The sequence below is a fragment of the Pongo pygmaeus genome, chromosome 7, assembly GCF_028885625.2.
Source record: "Pongo pygmaeus isolate AG05252 chromosome 7, NHGRI_mPonPyg2-v2.0_pri, whole genome shotgun sequence".
In the NCBI taxonomy this organism is placed as follows: Eukaryota; Metazoa; Chordata; class Mammalia; order Primates; family Hominidae; genus Pongo; species Pongo pygmaeus.
In genome coordinates this window covers 12,038,299-12,060,272 of record NC_072380.2, presented here as the reverse complement: position 1 = coordinate 12,060,272, position 21,974 = coordinate 12,038,299, and the positions used below count along the sequence as shown (strand labels likewise).

General features: G+C 45.4%; 1 protein-coding gene across 2 annotated transcripts in view; it reads right to left on the bottom strand.

Annotated features, from left to right (window-relative positions):
* MFHAS1 (multifunctional ROCO family signaling regulator 1) overlaps nucleotides 1-21,974 on the bottom strand; it is a 108,567-nt gene that overhangs the window by 4,958 nt on the left and 81,635 nt on the right. Inside the window, exons 2-3 of one of the 2 annotated variants that reach the window (XR_010127149.1) lie at nucleotides 8,688-8,814; nucleotides 2,009-2,119 (exon numbers count right to left, since the gene is read on the bottom strand). Coding sequence is in view for 1 of the 2 variants with exons in the window: in XM_054498161.2 (XP_054354136.1) it covers nucleotides 8,688-8,814 (127 nt within the window). In the remaining variant the exon portion in view is untranslated. The remainder of the gene's footprint in view (nucleotides 1-2,008; nucleotides 2,120-8,687; nucleotides 8,815-21,974) is intronic. The other variant, XM_054498161.2, reaches the window with a different exon arrangement.

Genomic DNA, 21,974 nt, shown 5'->3' with positions numbered 1-21,974 from the left:
ATGAAAAAGCCACAGGTAAAAAGTAGCCAAGATACTATGAGATCATTACCAAAAGAGGTATATAAAAAGTATTGAGGAGAGCCAGGTGCGGCAGCTGATGCCTGTAATCCCAGTGCTTTGGAAGGCTGAGGCAGGCAGATCACCTGAGGTCAGGAGTTTGAGACCAGCCTGGCCAACATGGCAAAACCCTGCCTCTACTAAAAATGCAAAAATTAGCCAGGCGTGGTGTTGCACGCCTGTAGTCCCAGCTACTCGGGGGGCTGAGGCAGGACAATCGCTTGAACCCAGGAGGCGGAGAGTGCAGTGAGCCAAGATTGTGCCAATACACTCCAGCCTGGGTGACAGACAAAGACTCTGTCTCAAACAAAGAAATAGAAAGTACTGAGGAGACATGAAGAACAGAGTGACTGGTTACAGTTAGGACGGTTAGGGGAGGCTCCCCAGAGGAGCTGACACATGACCTTGGCCTCAGCAACCAATGGGCCTTCACTGGGTAGGAGAGAAAGGCAGCAGCCAGCCAGGGGACTGAGAGGCAGCCGGGGCCCACCACGGTTGACCTCCCATGGTAAGGGAGTGTCCTCTGTGTTGGCAGAGTGGCCGGGTCGGATTGTGCAGGGCCTTGTGAGCCATGGCCAGGAGTCTGAACTTGAGCCTGTTATCACCAGGAAGCCATCCAAGGCTTTTCAAGAGGGAGAGATGTGATGGGGTCTGATGTTAAAAGATAATTATTGTCGGTTTGAAGGACAAAAAGATAAGAGAGCAGGCAGCCAGCTGAGACTCAGTCACAGGAACTTTGGCAGAGATGGGGAAAGTGGTGACTGGGGGGGTTGGGCCCTAGAGGGAAGCACGAGGCTGAAGCTGAAGATGTGGGTCAAATTCATTCATGTCAGGACACTGATGAGATGGGATAAAAGGTGTTGGAGAATTACTACATATAGGGAAAAAAGCAGAGGAAGGCACTGAGGCTCACGGATGCCTAGCTTGGAGCCGATGGTGCAAAGCTACGCTGTTAGCCAAGACAGGTCACAGACTGAGGAAGAACTTTGCGGGAGGAAGGCAATAAATTCAGCTGTACACCTGTGAAGCCTGAAGGACATCCAGGGATGATGCCAGGTGAGACACTGGAAACAGAGGTCTGGAGCTGAAGGGAGGGGCCAGCCTGGGGGGCACCCAGCCCCCGAGTCCTCCCAGGTTAGGGAATTGAAATCTGCCCTTCCAGGATGCAACAAAGAAATTATGACTCAAGGTACTGAGACACTTAGGCTGAAACTGAAGCCATGGCATGCCATATTAACCACGTCTTTTATTTTCTGTATTCTGGTGCTTTCTGATCCCGCGCCTTGCAGACTCTGAAGGGACTGCCCCTCCTAGGATTAGCCAATTCCTAGAGATGGTATAACAACTTGCCCGGAGTATACTCTTCAAATACAAACCAACTAATCCTGAACCCACACCTGGAACACCTCCTTTACTGGCTCTCACACTCCAGGCCACTATCCACCTGCCCTAATCACCCCTGAGCCAGGTGCCAGATGACTAAGGCAACCCCTCTGCCCCAGGGCCACTGAGATTATTCAAATGAGCCTGTCCTAGACCTGCCTACTGGGCCTTGCCCATTCCTCCCCTCTCCCCTCCTGCCCCCAGTCCCTCCCTCTCCCTACTTGTGACCATCCCGGTACTTTCCTGTGTAGTTCCTGAAGGTGTGGACCCACTTGATGTTTTATTTCTGCATAATAGTAAAATTTTTAAAAAATGACTTCCTTTTTCGAACAAGGATCTAAGATCACTGTCTATGCAATATCATAGTAAATTAAGCAAAAGAATCGAGCAGTTCCCTTCTTCCTAATTCCCATATGCAACTTGATTCTAGAGATGTATACGGTTTGTCTAGGATTCCTGTTCTCCAAAATCTCTTCATCCCAACACCCCCATATCCCCCCTAATCTCTCCAAGTCCTCAAGAGGGCCTTACCTATTTAAGAAATTCTCTCTGCTTCACGGAGACTTACCCTTAAAAATTGGTGCTCCTAAAGTCACAGTTTGGGTACAGTAAAAATGATGGCATAAGGAAAAGAAGCACTATCTTTTCCACTTAATTTTCCAAGAAAGTATGAAGATACCTAAGCAGAGAGGGAAAAATTCCAGTATCAATGTGGCTGATGGGAAACTAAATACCCCATAGGCAACCTCCACATGTGGCCTTTTCTTATAAAATACCATCCCATCCTCACCCTCTATATTTTAAAATTCTGTGGTCAGTGAAAAATTCTCCATTGTGATGAAGCCTAATTCATCTCATGCCATTGCTTTTTAAAAATATTTTATCAAGTTCATACTGATTTGTGTGCTGTTAGGCATACATGGCCTGTTTATTTGGTGATATAAAGGCTACAGACTTCATCCTGCTTTTTATGAAAGGCTACTGCAATTGGTCTTAAATGTCTTTATGTCAAAACGATGTTACTGTCAAAATTCCTGTGCAAAGTAATCGCAGTACTTTTGAGAATACTTACAAACACCAAGTAACTGGAATTTAGTGGGGATCTTGCTTGAATGGGAACTCTACAGTATATAGGCAATAATCCAAGATTTTAAAAGGGTATTTTCAAATGCAATAACTCAGCCTTCCCCTCTATTCTTATTAGTACTTCCTAAAAAAGGAGAAAGCTTAGCTCAACAATTTTCAAACCACCACCCCACTCTTTTTTTTTTTTTTTTTTTGCTAATTCTGTTAACACATGATCAGCCAAAATCAGAATGAACTTCCTTCTTCAGTCTCAGAACTCCCACCACTCCCCACATATCAGAGCACAGACAGATAAGGTATCGCTGCCGGAGAAACGCCAACGATCAGGAAATAAGAGTGACACATGCCCATTTCCTGTATATTCAAGGGTCAGTCCATTAAGAAACCACATGTTAGAATGTGGGTCGCATGCCAGTAATGCCTCAAGGTAAAACATTTTCATACGATGACCTGTTGAATTTTCTTGGTCTTTTACACAAAAATCAGTAGATAAACTGGGTTATCTGGCAGGTTATCAAAGAGTCTTCAGTTTGGTGGAGGACGGATTTGCTCTAAAGCTCTTTGGAAGGAGAAAGAGAAGCATTCTGCAGGATCCCTAGAAATGAAATGCAAGCTGCCATTTGTCCAGAGAAGCTGCCATTTGTCCAGAGAAGCTCACGCTCCCTGGGAATTGGAATATTGGGTCTCAACCTGAAGAGTAGCTGGACAGAGACAGGAATTCACAAATAAAAGCTTTAAAAGATAATGCGGTCTACTTGCTTCCTAACTTGCCCACCGGAAGTATATGTTTGCCATGTATTTTGACTCCTAATGTCAAGGCTCAGTACCCCTGAAATATCTAGGGCCTAATTAGGCTGCCATGAAGAAGTTCTAAAGGAGGAGCTCTCCAAGCAGCTCCAGCTCCTCTCCACCATCCAGGAAATAGGGGGCTGGCAGTGGCAGGAGCAAGACAAGCCACTGCCTTTAGACTGAACTGTGCCAAGGATAACGTGTTTATGAGAACCCCTTTAAAACTCAGAAAGTGGCCAGGTGTGGTGGCTCACGCCTGTAATCTCAGCACTTTGGGAGGCCGAGGCGGGCGGATCACGGTCAGGAGATCGAGACCATCCTGGCTAACACAGTGAAACCCTATCTCTACCAAAAATACAAAAATTAGCCAGGCATGGTGACATGTGCCTGTAGTCCCAGCTACTCGGGGGGGATAACAGGAGAATCACTTGAACCCAGAGGGCAGAGGTTGCAGTGAGCTGAGATCATGTCACTGTACTCCAGCCTGGGTGAAGGAGTGAGACTGTCTCAAAACAAAACAAAACAAAACAAAACACAAAAAACTCAGAAATCTGCTTCATACTAACACACCAGCCAGCAAAACCACTCCTGAAAGTGACACTAAAAATATTTATTGGCCGGGCACGTGGCTCACGCCTGTAATCCTAGCACTTTGGGAGGCCCAGGCGGGCGGATTATCTGAGGTCGGGAGTTCAAGACCAGCCTGGTCAACATGGTGAAACCCCGTCTCTATTAAGAATACAAAAAATAAAAAATTAGCCAGGTGCAGTGGTGCGTGCCTGTAATCCCAGCTACTCTGGAGGCCGAGGCAGAAGAATTGCTTGAACCCAGGAGGCGGAAGTTGTGGTGAGCCGACGTCATGCCACTGCACTCCAGCCTGGGCTACAGAGCGAGACTTCATCTCAAAAAAAAAAAAAAAAAGAAAAAAAAACTTACTGACTGCATGAACCAGGAGTTGGATAAGACACAAGTTAACTGCAAATAGGCAGGAGATTTCTTTTTGGGGTGGAGAAAACGTTCTAAAATTAGATTGTGGTGATGGCTGTATAAAGACAACTCTGTAAATACATTAGTAATCATTGCACAGGCGAGTTTTCTGGTATGGAAATTATACATCAATAAAGCTTTTAAAAATGTATCTGTCACAATCTGTATCCTTGAGGAGGTCAGAATTTTTCAGAGCAACCCAGGCAAATGTGCTACTAGGTGATGTTCACCTCATCTTAAATGCAGATATCCTTGAAAATCAATTCAAGATATTCAAAGCATGGAAATTACTCACATTTCTATCTGATAATCAGCAAGGGGGAGAAGAAGCCACTCAGCTCGTGTTTCTCCCTGGAGGGTGAGGTGCAGAAGGGGAGGCATTTCATCCTGTTCCTGAAACCTCTTCCCAATGAAATGCTGGTGGAGACCTCAACCACCAATCCACTGAGACAAGTTATAAGAGTAAATCATGTTCTTAAAACAAAACAAAAAAAAAATCACTACTTACTTCTTAGTCTCTGTCTCTCCCCATGAGGGAATAAAACATCTAGAAATTTTTTAAAATGAGAAATAGAAAAGCTTGGAATTCATTTAAAAAAGGCCAATCAGATAACAGTCATCTACGGGTTCTTCTTTATAAAGAAAGCATTGCAATACCATTAGTCAAAGACAGGCAGTTAAATGACAAGTCTCTGATTTGACCAATAAAGGAGAGGGCTAAACCAGTCAAAGAAGAGCTTGGAATGTCTTTTTAAAAACCATCATGAGATCTAGATCAACCACCTAAGCCCCACAATGGCCAGCAATCACCAAGGGTGATTATTCTGGTCTACCTGGGAGCCTTCTGGTGGGCACCTATCATCCCAGCATGACTGACAGCCATCCCATCACTCTCAATCCTCTCCTGATTTGAACAGTGAGTGATATGTTCACCTTACCCGAGAGTGGGAGGGACTGTGCTGAGGCTGAGAGCAGACAGCATGGACAGTTTTGCCTTCCTGCTGCAGAGCAGGTATTGACCACAGAGCAGTCCTAAGGCCCCACTGGCCAGGGAGCCCACCCTTAGAGGCATGGACTGGAACTGAGCCATCAGAAAGTCGTGTACACACGTTAGACTCATCTGGGTGGCTTCTGTTTTTTAATGACTCATGCCTGGTCCCTTCCCTGAGAAATTCTAACTTAACATGTCTGATTAAGAAAGCCTGACCTTGGCTGGGCACGGTGGCTCATGCCTGTAATCCCAGCATTTTGGGAGGCTGAGGCAGGTGGATCACTTGAGGTTAGGAGTTCGAGACCAGCCCAGCCAACATGGTGAAACCCCGTCTCTACCAAAAAATACAAAAAATTAGTCAGGTGTGGTGGCGTGCGCCTGTAGTCCTAGCTACTTAGGAGGCTGAGGCAGAAGAATCACTTGAACCCTGGAGGTGGAGGTTGCAATGAGCTGAGATCGCACCACTGCACTCCTGCCTGGGTGACAGAGTGAGACCCTTTGTCCAAAAAAAAAAAAAAAAAAAAAAAAGCCTGACCTCTATAGTGACCTGCTTAAGTTACCTTGGCTGGAGTTGGAAGCCAGTGCAATAGCCCCAGACTTCCAATGTCTAGTGCCTGCTGAGGCCCCAAGTCTCAGGCTCAGGCCCAAGCTGTATTGACTTAACGACTACCTTCTTTGCCAGCTATCCTCATCGATTCCCCCAAATCTCCCACCTTCCAATCCATTGTCATCCACCCATGAATGGGACCTTCCCCGGAGCCTGGCCCGGCCTCCACATGGGTTTTTGTCCATGTGTTCATGGATGTAAACTGTGGGTGCTTAAGGCAGTGAAGGTGGGGGAACACTGGGCACCTCAAGCACAGGCTTCACATCTACATGTGCTTTTCTATAAAGTCACACAAGAGACCATTTACCCCTTGCAGCTGCACTAAAATAGGGTAATTTCCAAGAAACGTCTTGCCAGGAATATGAAACTTCCCTACTTAGAGAACATTCCTTCATTTAGAGTTGAGAATTATATTGCAAAGCTGTCATCCATTTCATGAGACTTTTTTTTAACCTATTTCAAAATAAAATTATTCTGATAGCTAGGTCAAAAGTGGTTCAATCCCTAAAGAGGCTTCCTCGGCATCTAGATGTCTGCCGCCACGTACCGCCGCTTACCCACGACTTTAAGGCTGCTTGTTTGTTCAGGTTCAATACGCTGTCGAGAGAGAGGCTGATAACATTTTTTTCAGGTTGGTATAAACGTGGTCTTTCTGCGGCAGTACAAGAAGCCCATGGGAAAACACTGATAAAGCTGGCTTGGTGCCAGGAAGGTTTCTAGTGCAAATGGATATTTTAACTCCTACCTCTATTGCACCTATTCGACGGCATGTGGCTATGGCAAAACAATAGGTTCATGTCTCTCTTGGCTCTGGAAAGTTTACGCCAATGAAAAGTATATTGAATTTTTGTTTCCTCTGTTTCATACCCTGCTGGTTCTGTAATATCCCCCTGAGCTTTAAGAACTTACGGGGTATTAAAAAAGAGAGAGACAGAAGAAAAAGAAAACATATAATATCCCCTTATCCATCCTCACCCAGGTGTATCTGAAAGAAAGGGACCAATGTGTACAATTTCAAAGAAATTAAAAAAGAAACAATAAAATTTCTGTTGTTTGATATGTTCAGGACAGGGGATATTCAGGTTTATATTCAGTTGGTGCAAACGTAATTGTGCAATTACGTTTGCACCAACCTAATAACGGTTACTCTGTAATCCTATTTTAATATTTAAGAAGCACTTCAAGATTCACAATGTCTTAGGGTCAGTGATAAATTAAACCATGCACATGATAGTTAAATAGTACGCTGAATACAAGAGCATTAGATAACAGTTTCCCCTGGGTGTTCAGTGATATTTTCCAGCAAGGATAGATTAGGGATGTTCTATGTAATGAGTTTCCCAGTTTGGAGAAACGGGGCACTGAGCCAAGTGCCCTCTACTTCTACTGCAGCAGCTAATGAATGAGAATGCCACTGGCAACCCTTGCTTTGCAGGGAGCACACCAAAAGGAGAGAAGCTGCCACGTGAGTGGCGAGACGGACACCTGTCACACTGCCTGGAATGCGGCCAGACAGCAAGATTCGCAAGAGGAGATGACAGGTCACAATTCCCAAAGGCACACTTTCCGACCTCCCTAAAAAAAGGCTTAGATTCATACATAATTTTTTCTTAAAAAATTCCATGTGGCCAGCTAGGAAGAAAAAGTCGAGTTTGCTGCACGGATATGAATACTTTGCTGGAGAAATCATGGTGCTGACATCACCCAGATCATGAGATCTGACCCAAGAAGATCTGTGGCTGCTGCTTTTCAGGATTTGAGGTAACAGGCATTTCATCTCAGCTTAAAAGCGGCCTCTTTGGTTCTTAATACAAACAAAACGAAACAAAAAACACACATACACAAAACCCAAACAGGATGAGTGTTATCTAGAATAGTAGTAACCCAATGTTCTATCTAAAAGTTACTTTGCATGTGTACCTTCTCTGTCTTTAAGTCCATTTTGGAGCAAGGTGGTGGCAAACTGCACAGCCCTTGATTTTCAGGGACTGACTCCAAAATCAGAACCATGCAACAAAAAACAGTCTATTACTGACTTTCTGCAGGCTTTGCTCATGAAATGGGCCTGCACTGTTTTTTGATGAGAGCCAACTTAATTCTGCAATGACAGAGTTAAGACTGCCCATCAAAAAAATATGTTCTTTTGTAATCCCAGCACTTTGGGAGGCTGAGACGCGCAGATCACGAGGTCGGGCAGATCACGAGGTCAGGATATCGAGATCATCCTGGCTAACATGGTGAAACCCCGTCTCTACTAAAAAATACAAAAAAATTAGCCAGGCGTGGTGGCAGGCGCCTGTAGTCCCAGCTTCTCGGGAGGCTGAGGCAGGAGAATGGTGTGAACCCGGGAGGCGGAGCTTGCAGTGAGCCGAGATCGTGCCCCTACGCTCCAGCCTGGGCGATAGAGCGAGACTCCGTCTCAAAAAAAAAAAAAAAAAAAAAAAAAAGTTCTTTTTGGTTGCATATACCTGCAAATAAACTAAAAACCAATGAACTGTACACTTAGGTAAGTGAACTGTGGTATGTGAATGACATCTCAAAAAGGCTGTCAAAAAATGTTCTGACTTTATTAGCAAAAGTAAAAACAAAATCACAAAAAAGAGGAAATAAAAGTTCCTGTTTTGCTGTATAAATCATGATGCTGATGTCATCCAGGAGAATTATGTCTGTTCAGGAGGACTTTGCAAGGTTTGTGCAGATGCAGTTTAACCTGGACTTTTGTTGTCATATCTATGGAGCTGGGATCAGGAGCCAGGTCCGGGGGCCAGAGGGACTTTGAGAACTCACTTGGAACAGGGGCTGATCACAGTCGGCGTGGGTGGGTAAACCAAGGCAACATTCACTCGCTCGCTGCCGTTCTTGGGGCAAATGATCTCTGCCACTCCTTCTGGTCTGGGCTGACTCAGCAACTCCCCTGTAAGAGGAGAGAGAAAAATGTGTTACGGAGATGTGCTCTAAAAATGGGCTCACTTTACAAAAACAGCACTGCCTGGGGATGGGGGCAGGGGGAGAAGGGCAGAGGTGAAGCAGCGAAGGGTCTGAGAACAAATGTGCAACCAAGAACAGCAGAATTGCCTGGGCGCCAGCGCCAACACCTAAATTCTCCTCTGCGTCACCGTGGAGAAAATTTTCATGGTTATGGCAGGAAGGCCCACACTAGACAAAGACAGCATCTGTCACTGCTCTGCTCACCTTCCTTTTAACAGACTGACTCCAGGGATCTTTATCTAGATATCACCAACTGAGCCAGAGTCCCCAGAGCCCACCGAAGCAAGTGCTGCCAAGAAGGTGTTCATAATTAGGATTTGGGGCAGATGGGACTCAAGCAGACCACAGCAACCGTTCAACAAAGCCCTATATAAATGATGTGGAAACACAGCAGACTAAAGGTGTTAAAAACACAAACAGCCTAAGATCAGCCCAGCCTCCTCCGGGCACGGGGATTGCCCTGATAGGTATGTGTGAAGTGGATGCACGACACAACACTATCTAACGAGTCTAGCAAAAACACATGATTAACCTAATGGATCACCACAATACTTAAAGGAACGCTATTATTCTGCATGCCCTGAATGTAATCTCTCTTCAATTAGATCATTACATCTCTAAAAGCAGTGATGACTTCCATTCTCTCATCCATATACCCAGGGCACCCTGCCCTTTCTCAGAGAGTACTCAAGAAACAGCTCCTGGCTGCAGATGGGACACATTATTGTTCAAACTGCCCTACTTAAACCTAGGAACTAGATTTTTTGTTGTTGTTTTGGAGACAGGCTCTTGGTTTGTCATCCAGGCCGAAGTGCAGTGGCCTAATCATAGCTCGCTGCAGCCTCAATCTCCCAGGCTCAGGTGATCCTCCCACCTCAGACTCCCGAGTAGCTGGGACCACAGGTATGCAGCACCATATCTGGCTAAATGTTAACCTTTTACTTTATTTTTGTAGAGACAGGAGTCTCGATATGTTTCCTAGGCTGGTCTCAAACTTCTGGCCTCAAGCAATCCTCCCGCCTCAGCCTCCCAAGGTGCTGGGATTACAGGTGTGAGCCACCACGTCTGGCTTCTAGAAAGTCAATTAACCAAATCAAGGATGTGAAATGTACACCAACTGGGGAAAGACACTACTGCAATTAAAACTTCAACTCTCTGCACCAACCACTTCTACTGCTGACTTGAAATTCTAGAGACTCCAGGCTGGACACGGTGGCTCACACCTGCAATCCTAGCAGTTTGGAAGGCCAAGGCACGTGGATCACAAGGTCAGGAGTTCGAGACCAGCCTGGCCAATATGGTGAAACTCCGCCTCTACTAAAAATACAAAAATCAGCCAGGCATTGGTGGCAGGTGCCTGTAGTCCCAGCTATTCAGGAGGCTGAGGCAGGTGAATCGCTTGAACCCGGGAGGCGGAGGTTCCAGTGAGCCGAGATTGCACCACTGCACTCCAGCCTGGGCGACAGAGTGAGAATCTGTCTTAAAAAAAAAAAAAAAAAAAAGAAATTCTAGAGACTCCAAAGAACAGCAGTCCCCCCTTATCCCTGGGAGATGCATTCCAAGACCCCAGCGGATGCCTGAAACTGAGGACAGTACCAAAGACTATACAGACTATGTTTTTGCCTATAAGTAGATACCTATGATAAAGTTTAATTTATAAATTAGGCACAGTAAGAAATTACCAACAATAAATAGGACAATGATAACAATATACTGTATTAATAATTAAACTTTTATGAATATGGTCTCTCAAAAAATATTATTATGCTGCATTCACATGTATTTGGACCACAGTTGATTACAGGTAACTAAAATCACAGAAAGTGAAATCATGGATAAGGGGACCACTGTATCTGCTGACATATAACGATATGAAATTCCTTTGCCTCAAAATACTGTATTTCCGGCTGGGCACAGTGGTTCATGCCTCTAATCCCAGCACTTCGGGAGGCAAAGGCGGGTGGATCGCTCGAGCCCAGGAGTTCAAGACCAGCCTGGCCAACATGGTAAAACCCAGTCTCTACTAAAAATACAAAAATCAGCCAGGCATGGTGGCGGGCGCCTGTAATCTCAGCTATTCGGGAGGCTGAGGCATGAGAATCACTTGAACTCGGGAGGCAGAGGTTTCAGTGAGCACTCCAGCCTGGGCGACAGAGTGAGACTCCGTCTCAAAGAGCAAAACAAAACAAAAATACCGTATTTCTAAATGTCTCATCCTCCGCAAAGACCACACTGACAGCGCAGGCCCATGTCAGCACTGGGCTTGCAGTTTTAAATGTACACCTCGTTTAATCTTCACAATGGCCCTAGATGGGTTTATCTTCGTTTTACAAATGAGGATGCTAATGCTCAGGGAGCTTATGCGATGTACCCAGAGTCAGGAGCTAACCAGCAGCAGACTTGGGATGTGAACTTGGGAACCCACTTCTGGGGCCCTTACCCTTTGCCCCCAGACTAATGCCTCCCCAAAGCAGGGACTGCTTCTTTATGCCAGAACTCATCTTTCCTAAATGAGCAATCAAAAACACTATTTTTAATTAATGAACTAAGCGGCATACTTTTATGAAAGACATTAATTTCCTGATGTGAACATTTTTATATAGTGTCACACAATATTAACTGAATGTAATTTGAGTTCCTTAACCAAACTCCTGTAAACAGCAGACTGCTACAAAAGTTAATTTAGCATCATTAGCTTGTAGCATGGCTATGTGGATATCAGAAATGCACTTCAAACACCAGCTAGGAAAAGATCCCCAAATATAAAAATGCAAGTTAAAAATGTAAACGTTAAATGCTTATCAAAGTAATAAAATGAACCCAAGCAACAGCATGTTCGAGCTAGACTGGAACCTGGAAGGTGTCCAGTCCAAACATCAACTAATAAGTCAGAAGCCCTCTGAGTTTAACAGATTTGCTCCAAGTCCCACAGAGAGCTGCGCGTCTGTAAACCAACCCACCCACCATGCACCACAGGGGCCAGGACTCCAACGAGAAGTTGCTGTGGGCTCCCCAGTCTCTTAACACCCTTACTTCTGAGACTGCCCTCACCTAGCTCCTTGCCTGCTTATCTTCAAGTTCTACTTTTGTCCTAAAATCATCCCCAGGGCTTGAACACAGATGCGGCTTCTTTGGTTTCCCCTGAAAACTCTCTCCTGGTTGGAATTCCACACAGGCCCCAGCTCCACCTGCTTTTATCTGCCTGGGCACTCAGAATAACAACTGCGGATGCCAAGCCCCTGTCCTCAGCACCCATCCCTGGCACCAGCCTGGTGCAGCAGGCTTCTTGGCTAGTATGACATAGCTTTCGGTGGTCAGATCATTTTGCCAGAGAATTTGAAATAATAGGCTGGGTGCAGTGGCTCACGCCTGTAATCCCAGCACTTTGGGAGGCCGAGGTGGGCGGATCACAAGGTCAGGAGATCGAGACTATCCTGGCCAACATGGTAAAACCCCGTCTCTACTAAAAATGCAAAAAATTAGTGGGGCGTGGTGGCACACGCCTGTAGTCCCAGCTATTCAGGAGGCTGAGGCAGGAGAATCACTTGAACCTGGGAGATGGAGGTTGCAGTGACCTGAGATTGAGACACTGCACTCCAGCCCGGACGACGGGGTGAGACTCTGTCTCAAAAAAAAAGAAAGAAAGAAATAATGTACAGCAGACTATTAAGCCTCCATTATCAACTCTAACTGTACCCCAGACTCTCCGCGTCACACAGAGCCAGGTAACTGGTTTTGTTTGGGTCTTATCTCTAGCAGCACTGCCATCCATGGAAACAGAGCACGAAGGTGGAAGGCACTGAGAAGTTTCACACATGTGAAAAATTCACTTGTTGTTAACAAATACTGAGCAACAAGTAGAACAGTCCACAGTTTCCAGCACGTTTGTATACTCCAATAATCTACTACGCGGTGCCAGTATCCTTAGGATTTAAGAAATGTGCACAGTTCCTAGATTAAGAACATAAGAAAAACAGCTTTTTCCTTTCAAAATGATCTTAACTCAAATATGAAGAATGGTTTATGTGTGTGCTATCTAGCAAAACAGAAGCTAATCATTCTCAAATTTAACATAAACTTGATCTTCAAAATAAAGTGCATTATTTCACTGAGTGACTAACTATTGAGACCTTACTGTGTGTGAAGACTGAAGAAGATGCAGGGGTCTGACAGTTTAGGGCACAGCCACCGTGGAGGATCCCAGTGTCCACAGGGGAAGGCCAGGTGTGCAAAGAACTACAGTCCTGTATGATGAGGTCCCCGAGGAAATTTACATGAGATGCTGGAGGAGTTTGGAGAAGGAGAGATTCATACTGATTCACAGGATTGGGAAAGACTTCAGAGTGGGGAACACTTAGACGAAGGACCCAGCAACTTTTGTTATCAGAATGGAGAACGATGCGTGCACTGTACCTTACCATCATAGTGTAACGTATGTCAAACTGCAAAATAAGCCTAAGTTAATCCAGGAAGAAGAAAAGATGACCATAGCAGCAACTAACATTTAGCGAGCACTTTTTATTGGCTTGATGTTGTTTATGTACCATCTCAGTCTTCACAACAACACCAGAAGGTAGGGACAATTATTATCCTCATTATATACAGAAGAGGAAACTGAGGCTTAGATGCAAGAGGTAGTTTGCCAATGGTCACAGGAAGAAGTGGCTGTGCTGAACTTTGACAGCAGGACTGACTAAACTCATCACTACCCGATATCCTGTGTCAAGGATATCGTGATGTTTAAATTAGGTAATACATACATGAAACATACTAAACACTGTATCTGGCACCTAGTAAGTTCTTGACACTATTACTGTAGTCATGAGAAGATTCTCTAAAGGCTTACTCTTCTAAATATCCAAAGAGTTCATACAAGCGCATGTGAGGACATGGCAAGAAGACACCGTATGTGAATCAGAAAGCCCTCACCAGATACCAAATCTGCTGGTGCCTTGATCTTGGACTTACCAACCTCCCACACTGTGAGAAATAGATTTCTGTTCCTTATAAGCTACCCAGTTATAGGTAATGAAGGGTAAGGTACAGAGCAGCTCCTTGGATGGTGGAGAAGCTGGCTGGGCTGCCCTAGGCCAGACTGTCCATGATCAGCTGGCCAAAGCTAGCAGGCAGGGGACTGTCCTCTGGGTGCCAACAAATTCCCTGGGAAGCTATCTTGGGGGGTAAGGGAGCAGGCTGTGCGGAAAGCAAGCTATAGAACTTTCTGGGAAACATGATGAGGCACCAGCTGTGGTCCCTGGAAGGCCACCCACATGGGATGCTGAACTCATGGGGAAGGCAGCTGGAACACCCTTAAAGGGGCTGAGTTGCTGCTGAACTTGCAAGGGACTTACCCAAGGTATGCAGGCTATCGCTGGATTTGGCAACAATCTTCCTGCAGAGCCACTAACAAGTCAGCTGGGGTACCTACAGGTATATTCTAGCACTAAGCCACATATATTCTTAGGGGGTTTTGGGGATTCAAAGAGTGGTTCCCCAAAACTGTAGGGATGTTGCATTCTTCCTGTGAACAAGGTTTGCTCTTGGCTCAATTACAGAGTCAGCCCTCCTTATCAGTGAGTTTTGCATCCATGGATTCAACCAACTGCAGGTCGAAAAGATTGTTTTTAAATTGTATCTGGGCTGGACGTGGTGGCTCATGCCTGTAATACCAGCACTTTGGGAGGCCGAGGGGTGGGGGGCAGATCATTTGAGGTCAGGAGTTCAAGACCAGCCTGGCCAACATGGTGAAACCCCCATTCTCTACTAAAAATATGAAAATTAGCCAGGCATGGTGGTAGGCACCTGTAATCCCAGCTACCTGGGAGGCTGAGGCAGGAGAATCGCTTGAGCCAAAACCGCGCCACTGCACTCCAGCCTGGGCGACAGAGCAAGACTCTGTCTCAAAAAAAAAAAAAAGAAAAGAAAGGAAAAGAAAAATAAATTCCATCTGTACTGAACATGTATAGACTTTTTTCTTGTCATTATTCCCTAAACAATATAGTATTAACAACTATTTACATAACATTTGTATTGTATTAGTTATTATAGGTAACCCAGAGGTGATTTAAAGTGTAAGGGAGGAGACTGGGAGCAGTGGCTCACACCTGTAATCCCAGCACTTTGGGAGGCCGAGGCAGGCAAATCACCTGAGGTCAGGAATTAGACACCAGCCTGGCCAACCTGGTGGAACCTTGGCTCTACTAAAAATACAAAAATTAGTGGGGCATCGTGGCACATGCCTGTAATCTCAGCTACTCCAGAAGCTGAGGCAGGAGAATCACTGGAATCCGGGAGGCAGAGGTTTCAGTAAGCCAAGACTGTGCCATTGCACTCCAGCCTGGGTGACAGAGTGAGACTCTGTCTCAAAAAACTAAATTAAAATAAAGCATCCGGGAGGATGTTCGTAGGTTATGTGCAAATACCATGCCACTGGATATCAGGGACTTGAGCATCCAAAGACTTTGGTACCCATGGGGGTCCTGGAACTAATGCCCCACAGATATCATTCCTTTTCAAAACGACTCAAACTCATAGGGTCACTTGATAATTGAATATATCCTAAGGTATGGTTCCAACGACAGCTACAAAAACTTACACCATCAAAAATTATGACCCTCTCCTAGAACTGTTTTCATTTTCAGCACACATCTCTGCAACTCTTCAAAATGTAGGAATCCACTGAGTTCTGGGCAGTTTAACAATGTAAGAAAATTTCCATTTTCAGGCATTTGTGGAATTCTCAAGTCCGGTTTTGATTCTGAATGCTGAAACTTCAATAAAATAAAATAAACAAAAAACAACAAACAAACAAACAAAAAACACTCAGAAACACCCCTCAGTGTCTTGAAGCTTTGGAAACCATTTGTGAAGTGTTATCAGTCACAGAGTACAATCGGCAGGGCAAACAAACCAGGCCAGTTGGGGCCTCTCAGAGATGCCCTTAAATCAGAATGCCCTCAGCACCTATCTTCAGTGAGTATTCATGGCCTGGTCACTAGGCAACACTAAACAAACTCAGTGTCAGCACTTAGCTTCTTCCACTTCTTTCAAGCATCCTCCAAAGTGCTGATAGTTATAGGTAGAAGGAAGAAAAAAGGTCACACTCTTGATTACTTCTGCGACTCACACAATGGTTCTCAGATTCTCCCAATGAATAATGCCAGGGAAGCTGTGCCAGGCCCACACACTGGGCACGGATGACGGGCACCTTTCAGTTTTCCTTTCATGGCAGGTGCTCCACCTGGAGCCCATGAGCTCAGCTTTTCCTTGTTTAGCCCAACTCCTGGCAGAAGACAATTGTCCTGACAATAATGTTTGCTTGCTAATTACATAAAGCTTTTTTAAAATAATTTTTTGGTTTGAAAGATAGGAGGGAGAAGGGGATGACTAAATGATCTCAGGTTTGCTAAACCAAGAGGAGCTGCATTTGGTCCAAGGGCCCCTTGAGGGATCATCAGTCAGGTCTCTTCTAGATCAAAAAGCTGGGACCTCAGATCACAACACCTCTTCCAATGCATTTGGCAAACGTTCAACCACAGAAAGCCAAGGGGAAAAAACTGCTATTATTTTTCAAATCCCTACCAGAATTTAGTCTCTTCCCTCACATTACAAGCTTATATAGTTGACCCTTGAACAATCAACACCCCAAGCAGTCAAAAATCCACGTATCATTTCTGACCACCCCAAAAACTTAACTATGAAAAGCCTACTGTTGACCGTAGGCTGTTGAGCATTACCAATAATGTAACAGACCATAAGACTGTTGAGCCTTACCAATAATGTAATCATCTGATTAACAGATATTTTGTGTGTCACATATAGCATGTGCTGTATTCTTACAATAAAATAAGCTAGAAAAAAGAAAATGCTATTGAGACAATCATGAGAGAGAATATATTTACTATTCATTAAGTGGAAGCGGACCGTCATAAAGGTCTTCCTAATCATTGTCTGTTCATTGAGGAGGCTGAGGAGGAGGGGGAAGAGGAGGGGTTGGTCTGGTTGTCTCAGGGGTGGTAGAGGTTGTCTCAGGGGTGGTAGAGGTGGAAGAAAATCCTTCTGTAAGTGGACCTGCACAGTTCAAACTCGTGTGTGTTCAAGGGTCAACTGCATTTCCCTTTCATAATAACCTTTTGTTTGGAGGGGTTTTTTTTGTTTTGTTTTGTTTTTTGAGACAGAGTCTCGCTCTGTTGCCCAGGCTGGAGTGCAGTGGCATGATCTTGTCTCACTGCAACCTCCACCTCCCGGGTTCAAGCGATTCTCCTGCCTCAGACTCCTGAATAGCTGGGATTACAGGCGCGCACCACCATGCCTGGCTAATTTTTGTATTTTTAGTAGAGATGGGTTTTCACCACGTTGGCCAGACTGGTCTCTAACTCCTGTGACCTCAGGTGACCCGCCCACCTTGGCCTCCCAAAGTGCTGGGATTACAGGCATAAGCCACTGCACCCGGCCTGTTTGGGGGTTTGTTTGTTTTGTTTTGTTTCAAAAATAATTCACACAAATCCAATCCTCTGTAGCATTCTTCCCTACGTCTTCCTCATGCCTGGTTATTTGGAATTCCTCTTCCTCCTGCTTTCTCTAACACCTGCAACAGAAGGAGAGCCCATCTCCCCTCCTCCAGGCCACTCTTCCTCCCGGGACACCCACCTGCTGCAAAAGCGTCAACGTCTTGGCATCTCCAGAGTCCCTGGGGAGCTTCCTTCCCCAAGTGTCCATTACAACACTGGGATGAGAGGCCAGGTAGAAACTTCAGGAAGATTCCACTTTGAAGTGTGAGGCTCTACCAGACACAAAATAAATATTCCTGGGGGCCAGAATAAACATCCAGGGCCAGCAAGTGAAGCTGGCTTACGTGGCATGTATTAATATGCAGGGGAAATTTCCCCAGCAAGGTTGCAGGAAGCTGAGTCACCTACTAAGAAGGGCTTTATTTTTGGTTCTAAAAGACAGAACAATGGCAAAGTAAAATATTGTTCTATATCAAAGTTCTTTAAACTTACTGTTCTCAGCATCTTCATCAGTCCCAGATGAACCTTGATACTATACAAATTGCAAGAACACAAGAACAATAGATGCTTTCTTTAGATTTTGTATGAGATTTCTCTGGAATTTCTAAAAATCCTAGAAAGGGGCCGGGTCCGGTGGCTCAGGCCTGTAATCCCAGCACTTTGGGAGGCCAAGGCTGGCAGATCACTTGAGGTCGGGAGTTCGAGACCAGCCTGGCCAACATGTTGAAACCCCACCTCTACTAAAAATACAAAAATTAGCCAGGCGAGGTTGTACACATCTGTAATCCCAGCGACCTGGGAGGCTGAGGCAGGAGAATCACTTGAACCCGGGAGGCAGAGGTTGCAGAGAGCCGAGATTGTGCCACTGCACTACAGCCTTGGGGACACAGCCAGACTCTGTCTCAAAAAAAAAAAAAGAAAACCTAGAAAGGAACCATGAGGCACCACTTGAAGCTTAAATGAGGTGGTTTTATGATGTTGGGAGTATAGAAAAATCATTCCTCAAAATATGGCACCTGAGCACACTGGGCGCTTTTGAAAGCTGAGCGGCCTCTAAGTAAGCCTCAGAATGAAGGTCCCTCTAACCTTGTCTTGTGCCTCCCCAAACCACAAGGGCAGGGACTATTCCTGGAACGTCCTTATCTGACCAAGAGAGCTTACCAAAAGAAACATAAATGCTTTCTATGCCCTCCCTGGAATCTCATTATCTCAGAAAAAAAGCCTAACGAATGTGACCACACCTGACAGACTTTTTCCCAAGATAATGTCTGCCTCTCAGGCCCATTCAGATTCCAAAGAGAATCACTTACAAGTTCATTTCGGTCTCTGTGGTCCATTCATTCTCCCTAATCATCACTTACTGCCTCTCAAAAGAACTGTCTACATTCTCATCTCTTCCCTCCCCTATGAAAAAGGGTATAGCTTCTGTATCCTACTGTGATTCCCCTCGAATGTTAATAAATTTATTTGCCTTTGTAATCTTCTTATTCTTATTAATTTGCCTTTCATCAGTTGATTTTCACTGAACCTTCTTCTGAGATCAAAGGGAACGTTTTCCCTGCACCCCCTACAATGAAAAGAAAGCATTCGCGTGGATGGCACGCACACTTAAAAACCTCACCATCCACAAGTGCCCAGAGCTGGTGTGAAAGGCTGAGACTAATTCATGGAAGTAAATTAATAGTGGGACACACTGTAAGAAGTTAAAACTTCCGAGGTCAATGTTGCAAAGGAGAGCTAAGGCCTTCTACAACATTATTCTCTTAGTAACAATTTAAAAAGTAAAATGAACTTGAACTTGTCATTCATCTGTATGTATCACCATATATAGTGATATATTTAGATATACAATGGTCCCCCATCATCTGCGGTTTTTGCTTTCAAAGGTTTCGGCTACCAGCCATCAATCTGGGTCTGAAAATATTAAATGAAAAACTCCAGAAATAAACAATCATTAGTTTTAAATCTAGCACCATTCTGAGTAGCATGATGAAATCTCGAGCTGTCCAGCTCCATACCTGCCAGCACCATGAACCCTCCTCTGTCCAGTGTCCCCACACTGTAGACGCTCCCCTGGGAAACCCCCTCTGTCCAGTGTCCCCACACTGTAGACGCTCCCCTGGGAAACCCCCTCTGTCCAGTGTCCCCACACTGTAGACGCTCCCCTGGGAACCCTCCTCTGTCCAGTGTCCCCACACTGTAGACGCTCCCGTGGGAACCCTCCTCTGTCCAGTGTCCCCACACTGTAGACGCTCCCCTGGGAACCCTCCTCTGTCCAGTGTCCCCACACTGTAGACGCTCTCCTGGGAACCCTCCTCTGTCCAGTGTCCCCACACTGTAGACGCTCCCCTGGGAACCCTCCTCTGTCCAGTGTCCCCATACTGTAGACGCTCCCCTGGGAACCCTCCTCTGTCCAGTGTCCCCACACTGTAGATGCTCCCCTGGGAACCCTCCTTTGTCCAGTGTCCCCACACTGTAGACGCTCCCCACCTGCTCATCACTTAGGCACTTTCTCAGTTATCGGATCCACTGTCAGTGTTGCAGTGCTTAATACGTCACCCTTATTTTACTCATGATGGCCCCAAAGCGCAAGAGTAGTGACGCTGGCGATTTGGATCTGCCAAAGAGAAGATGTTAAGTGCTTTAGTAAAAAGCTGAAAGGTCTTGACTTAATAAGGAAAGAAAAAAAATTGCATGCTGAAATTACTAGATCTACAGTGAGAACGAATCTTCTATCTGTGAAACTGTGAAAAAGGAAAAATAAATCCGTGCTAGTTTTGCTGCTGCACCTCAAACTGCAAAAGGTATGGTTACACCACCTGCTAAGTGCTTAGTTAAAATGAAAAAGGCATTACATTTGTGGGCAAAAGATATGACCGGAAACATTTTCCAATTGATGGCAATTGGGTTTGGTACCATTGGTGGTTTCAGGTATCCAATGGGGGACTTGGAAAGTATCCCTCACAGATAAGGGTTGGGGGAATGACTCTGTAGCAAGGGTCCCCAGCACCGGGGCCACGGACTGGTATGGGTCCATGAGCAGCACAGAAGGAGATGAGTGGTAGGTGAAAAGGCAAAGCTTCATCTGTTTACAGCCACTCCCCATTGCTCAAATTACTGCCTGAGCTCCATCTCCTGTCAGATCAGGGCAGCATGAGATTCTCACAGGAGTGGGCAAACCCTATTGTGAACTGCGTATGTGAGGGATCTAGGTTGCACGCTCCTTGTAAGAATCTAATGCTTAATGATTTGTCATTCCCATCACCGCCAGATGGGACCAACTAGTTGCAGGAAAACAAGCTCAGGGCTCCCACTGATTCCACATTATAGTGAGTTGTATAATTATCTCATTATCTATTACAATGTAATAATAGTAGAAATAAAGTGCACGACAAATGTAATGCACTTGAATCATCGTGAAACCAGCCCACCAACCCCAGTCTCTGGTGCCAAACAAGGTTGGAGACAGCTGCTCTATGGTGATATAGACATATAGTGAGATGCACACACACCCTGCCCTTTGTTGCTCTATAATGGTCCTATGTGTAAGTATGTCCTTAAGAAAATGTGCACAAGGACTTACACCATCCTCTCCTCACTGACCCTTAAAAGGTCTGACACCATCTGAGCCAAGTCAAAGCCGCCTCTTCCCACCACTCACTCCTCCCACCACACCTCCCTGCACACGCGTGTGCCACTTGGCTCCATTTTGCTCGCTAAGGGTTTATATAAATACAAATCCACCCAAGAAAGGAAAACTATTTCCCCTTTTCCTGCTCTGGATAAAGTTCCAGCAGACTTGGCTAAGGATGAGACAAGCTTCACAGATCAAAGAGAGTTGGGGAGAGGGGGAGGGGGAGGAGCAGAGCCCAAACCTAGCTCAGCCCTCTCCTCTCACAAAACGCAAGTCAAGTTTATAAAAAGCTCACAGTGCTGCAGTGAAGTGCTTTCAAAAGGTTACTCTTTATTTTGATAGCCTGTCACCTACTGCTTACTGGAAAATGGTTCCAGGCTCAGAGAAGTTACTGCAGACGGCATAAAAGCATTCAGACGACAACGTTCTCCTCCCAACATTCTTTTTCCTTTCAAGAGAAAATAAGAGGAACCTTTACGACCTGAAATTATAAAACTAGCCCCCAAAGACTGTATCAAAATCTACCTGACTTTGAAGTACTAAGGGGAATCATGTGAAGTCCTTAATAATGATCAGAAGCCAGGCTGGGCGCAGTGGCTCGCGCCTGTAATCCCATCACTTTGGGAGGCTGAGGCGGGCAGATTGCTTGAGACCAGAAGTTTGAGACCAGCCTGGCCGACATGGTAAAACCTCATCCTACTAAAAATACAAAAATTAGCCAGGCATGGTGGCGGGCGCCTGTAATCTCAACTACTCAGGAGGCTGAGGCAGGAGAATCGCTTGAACCTGGGAGGTGGAGGTTGCAGTGAGCCTAGATCATGCCACTGTACTCCAGCCTGGGCAACAAAGCAAGACCATCTTGGGAAAAAAAAAAATGATCAGAAGCCTTATACAGTCAACTCCTGAACAACAAAGGTTTGAACCATGCAGGTCCATTTACAG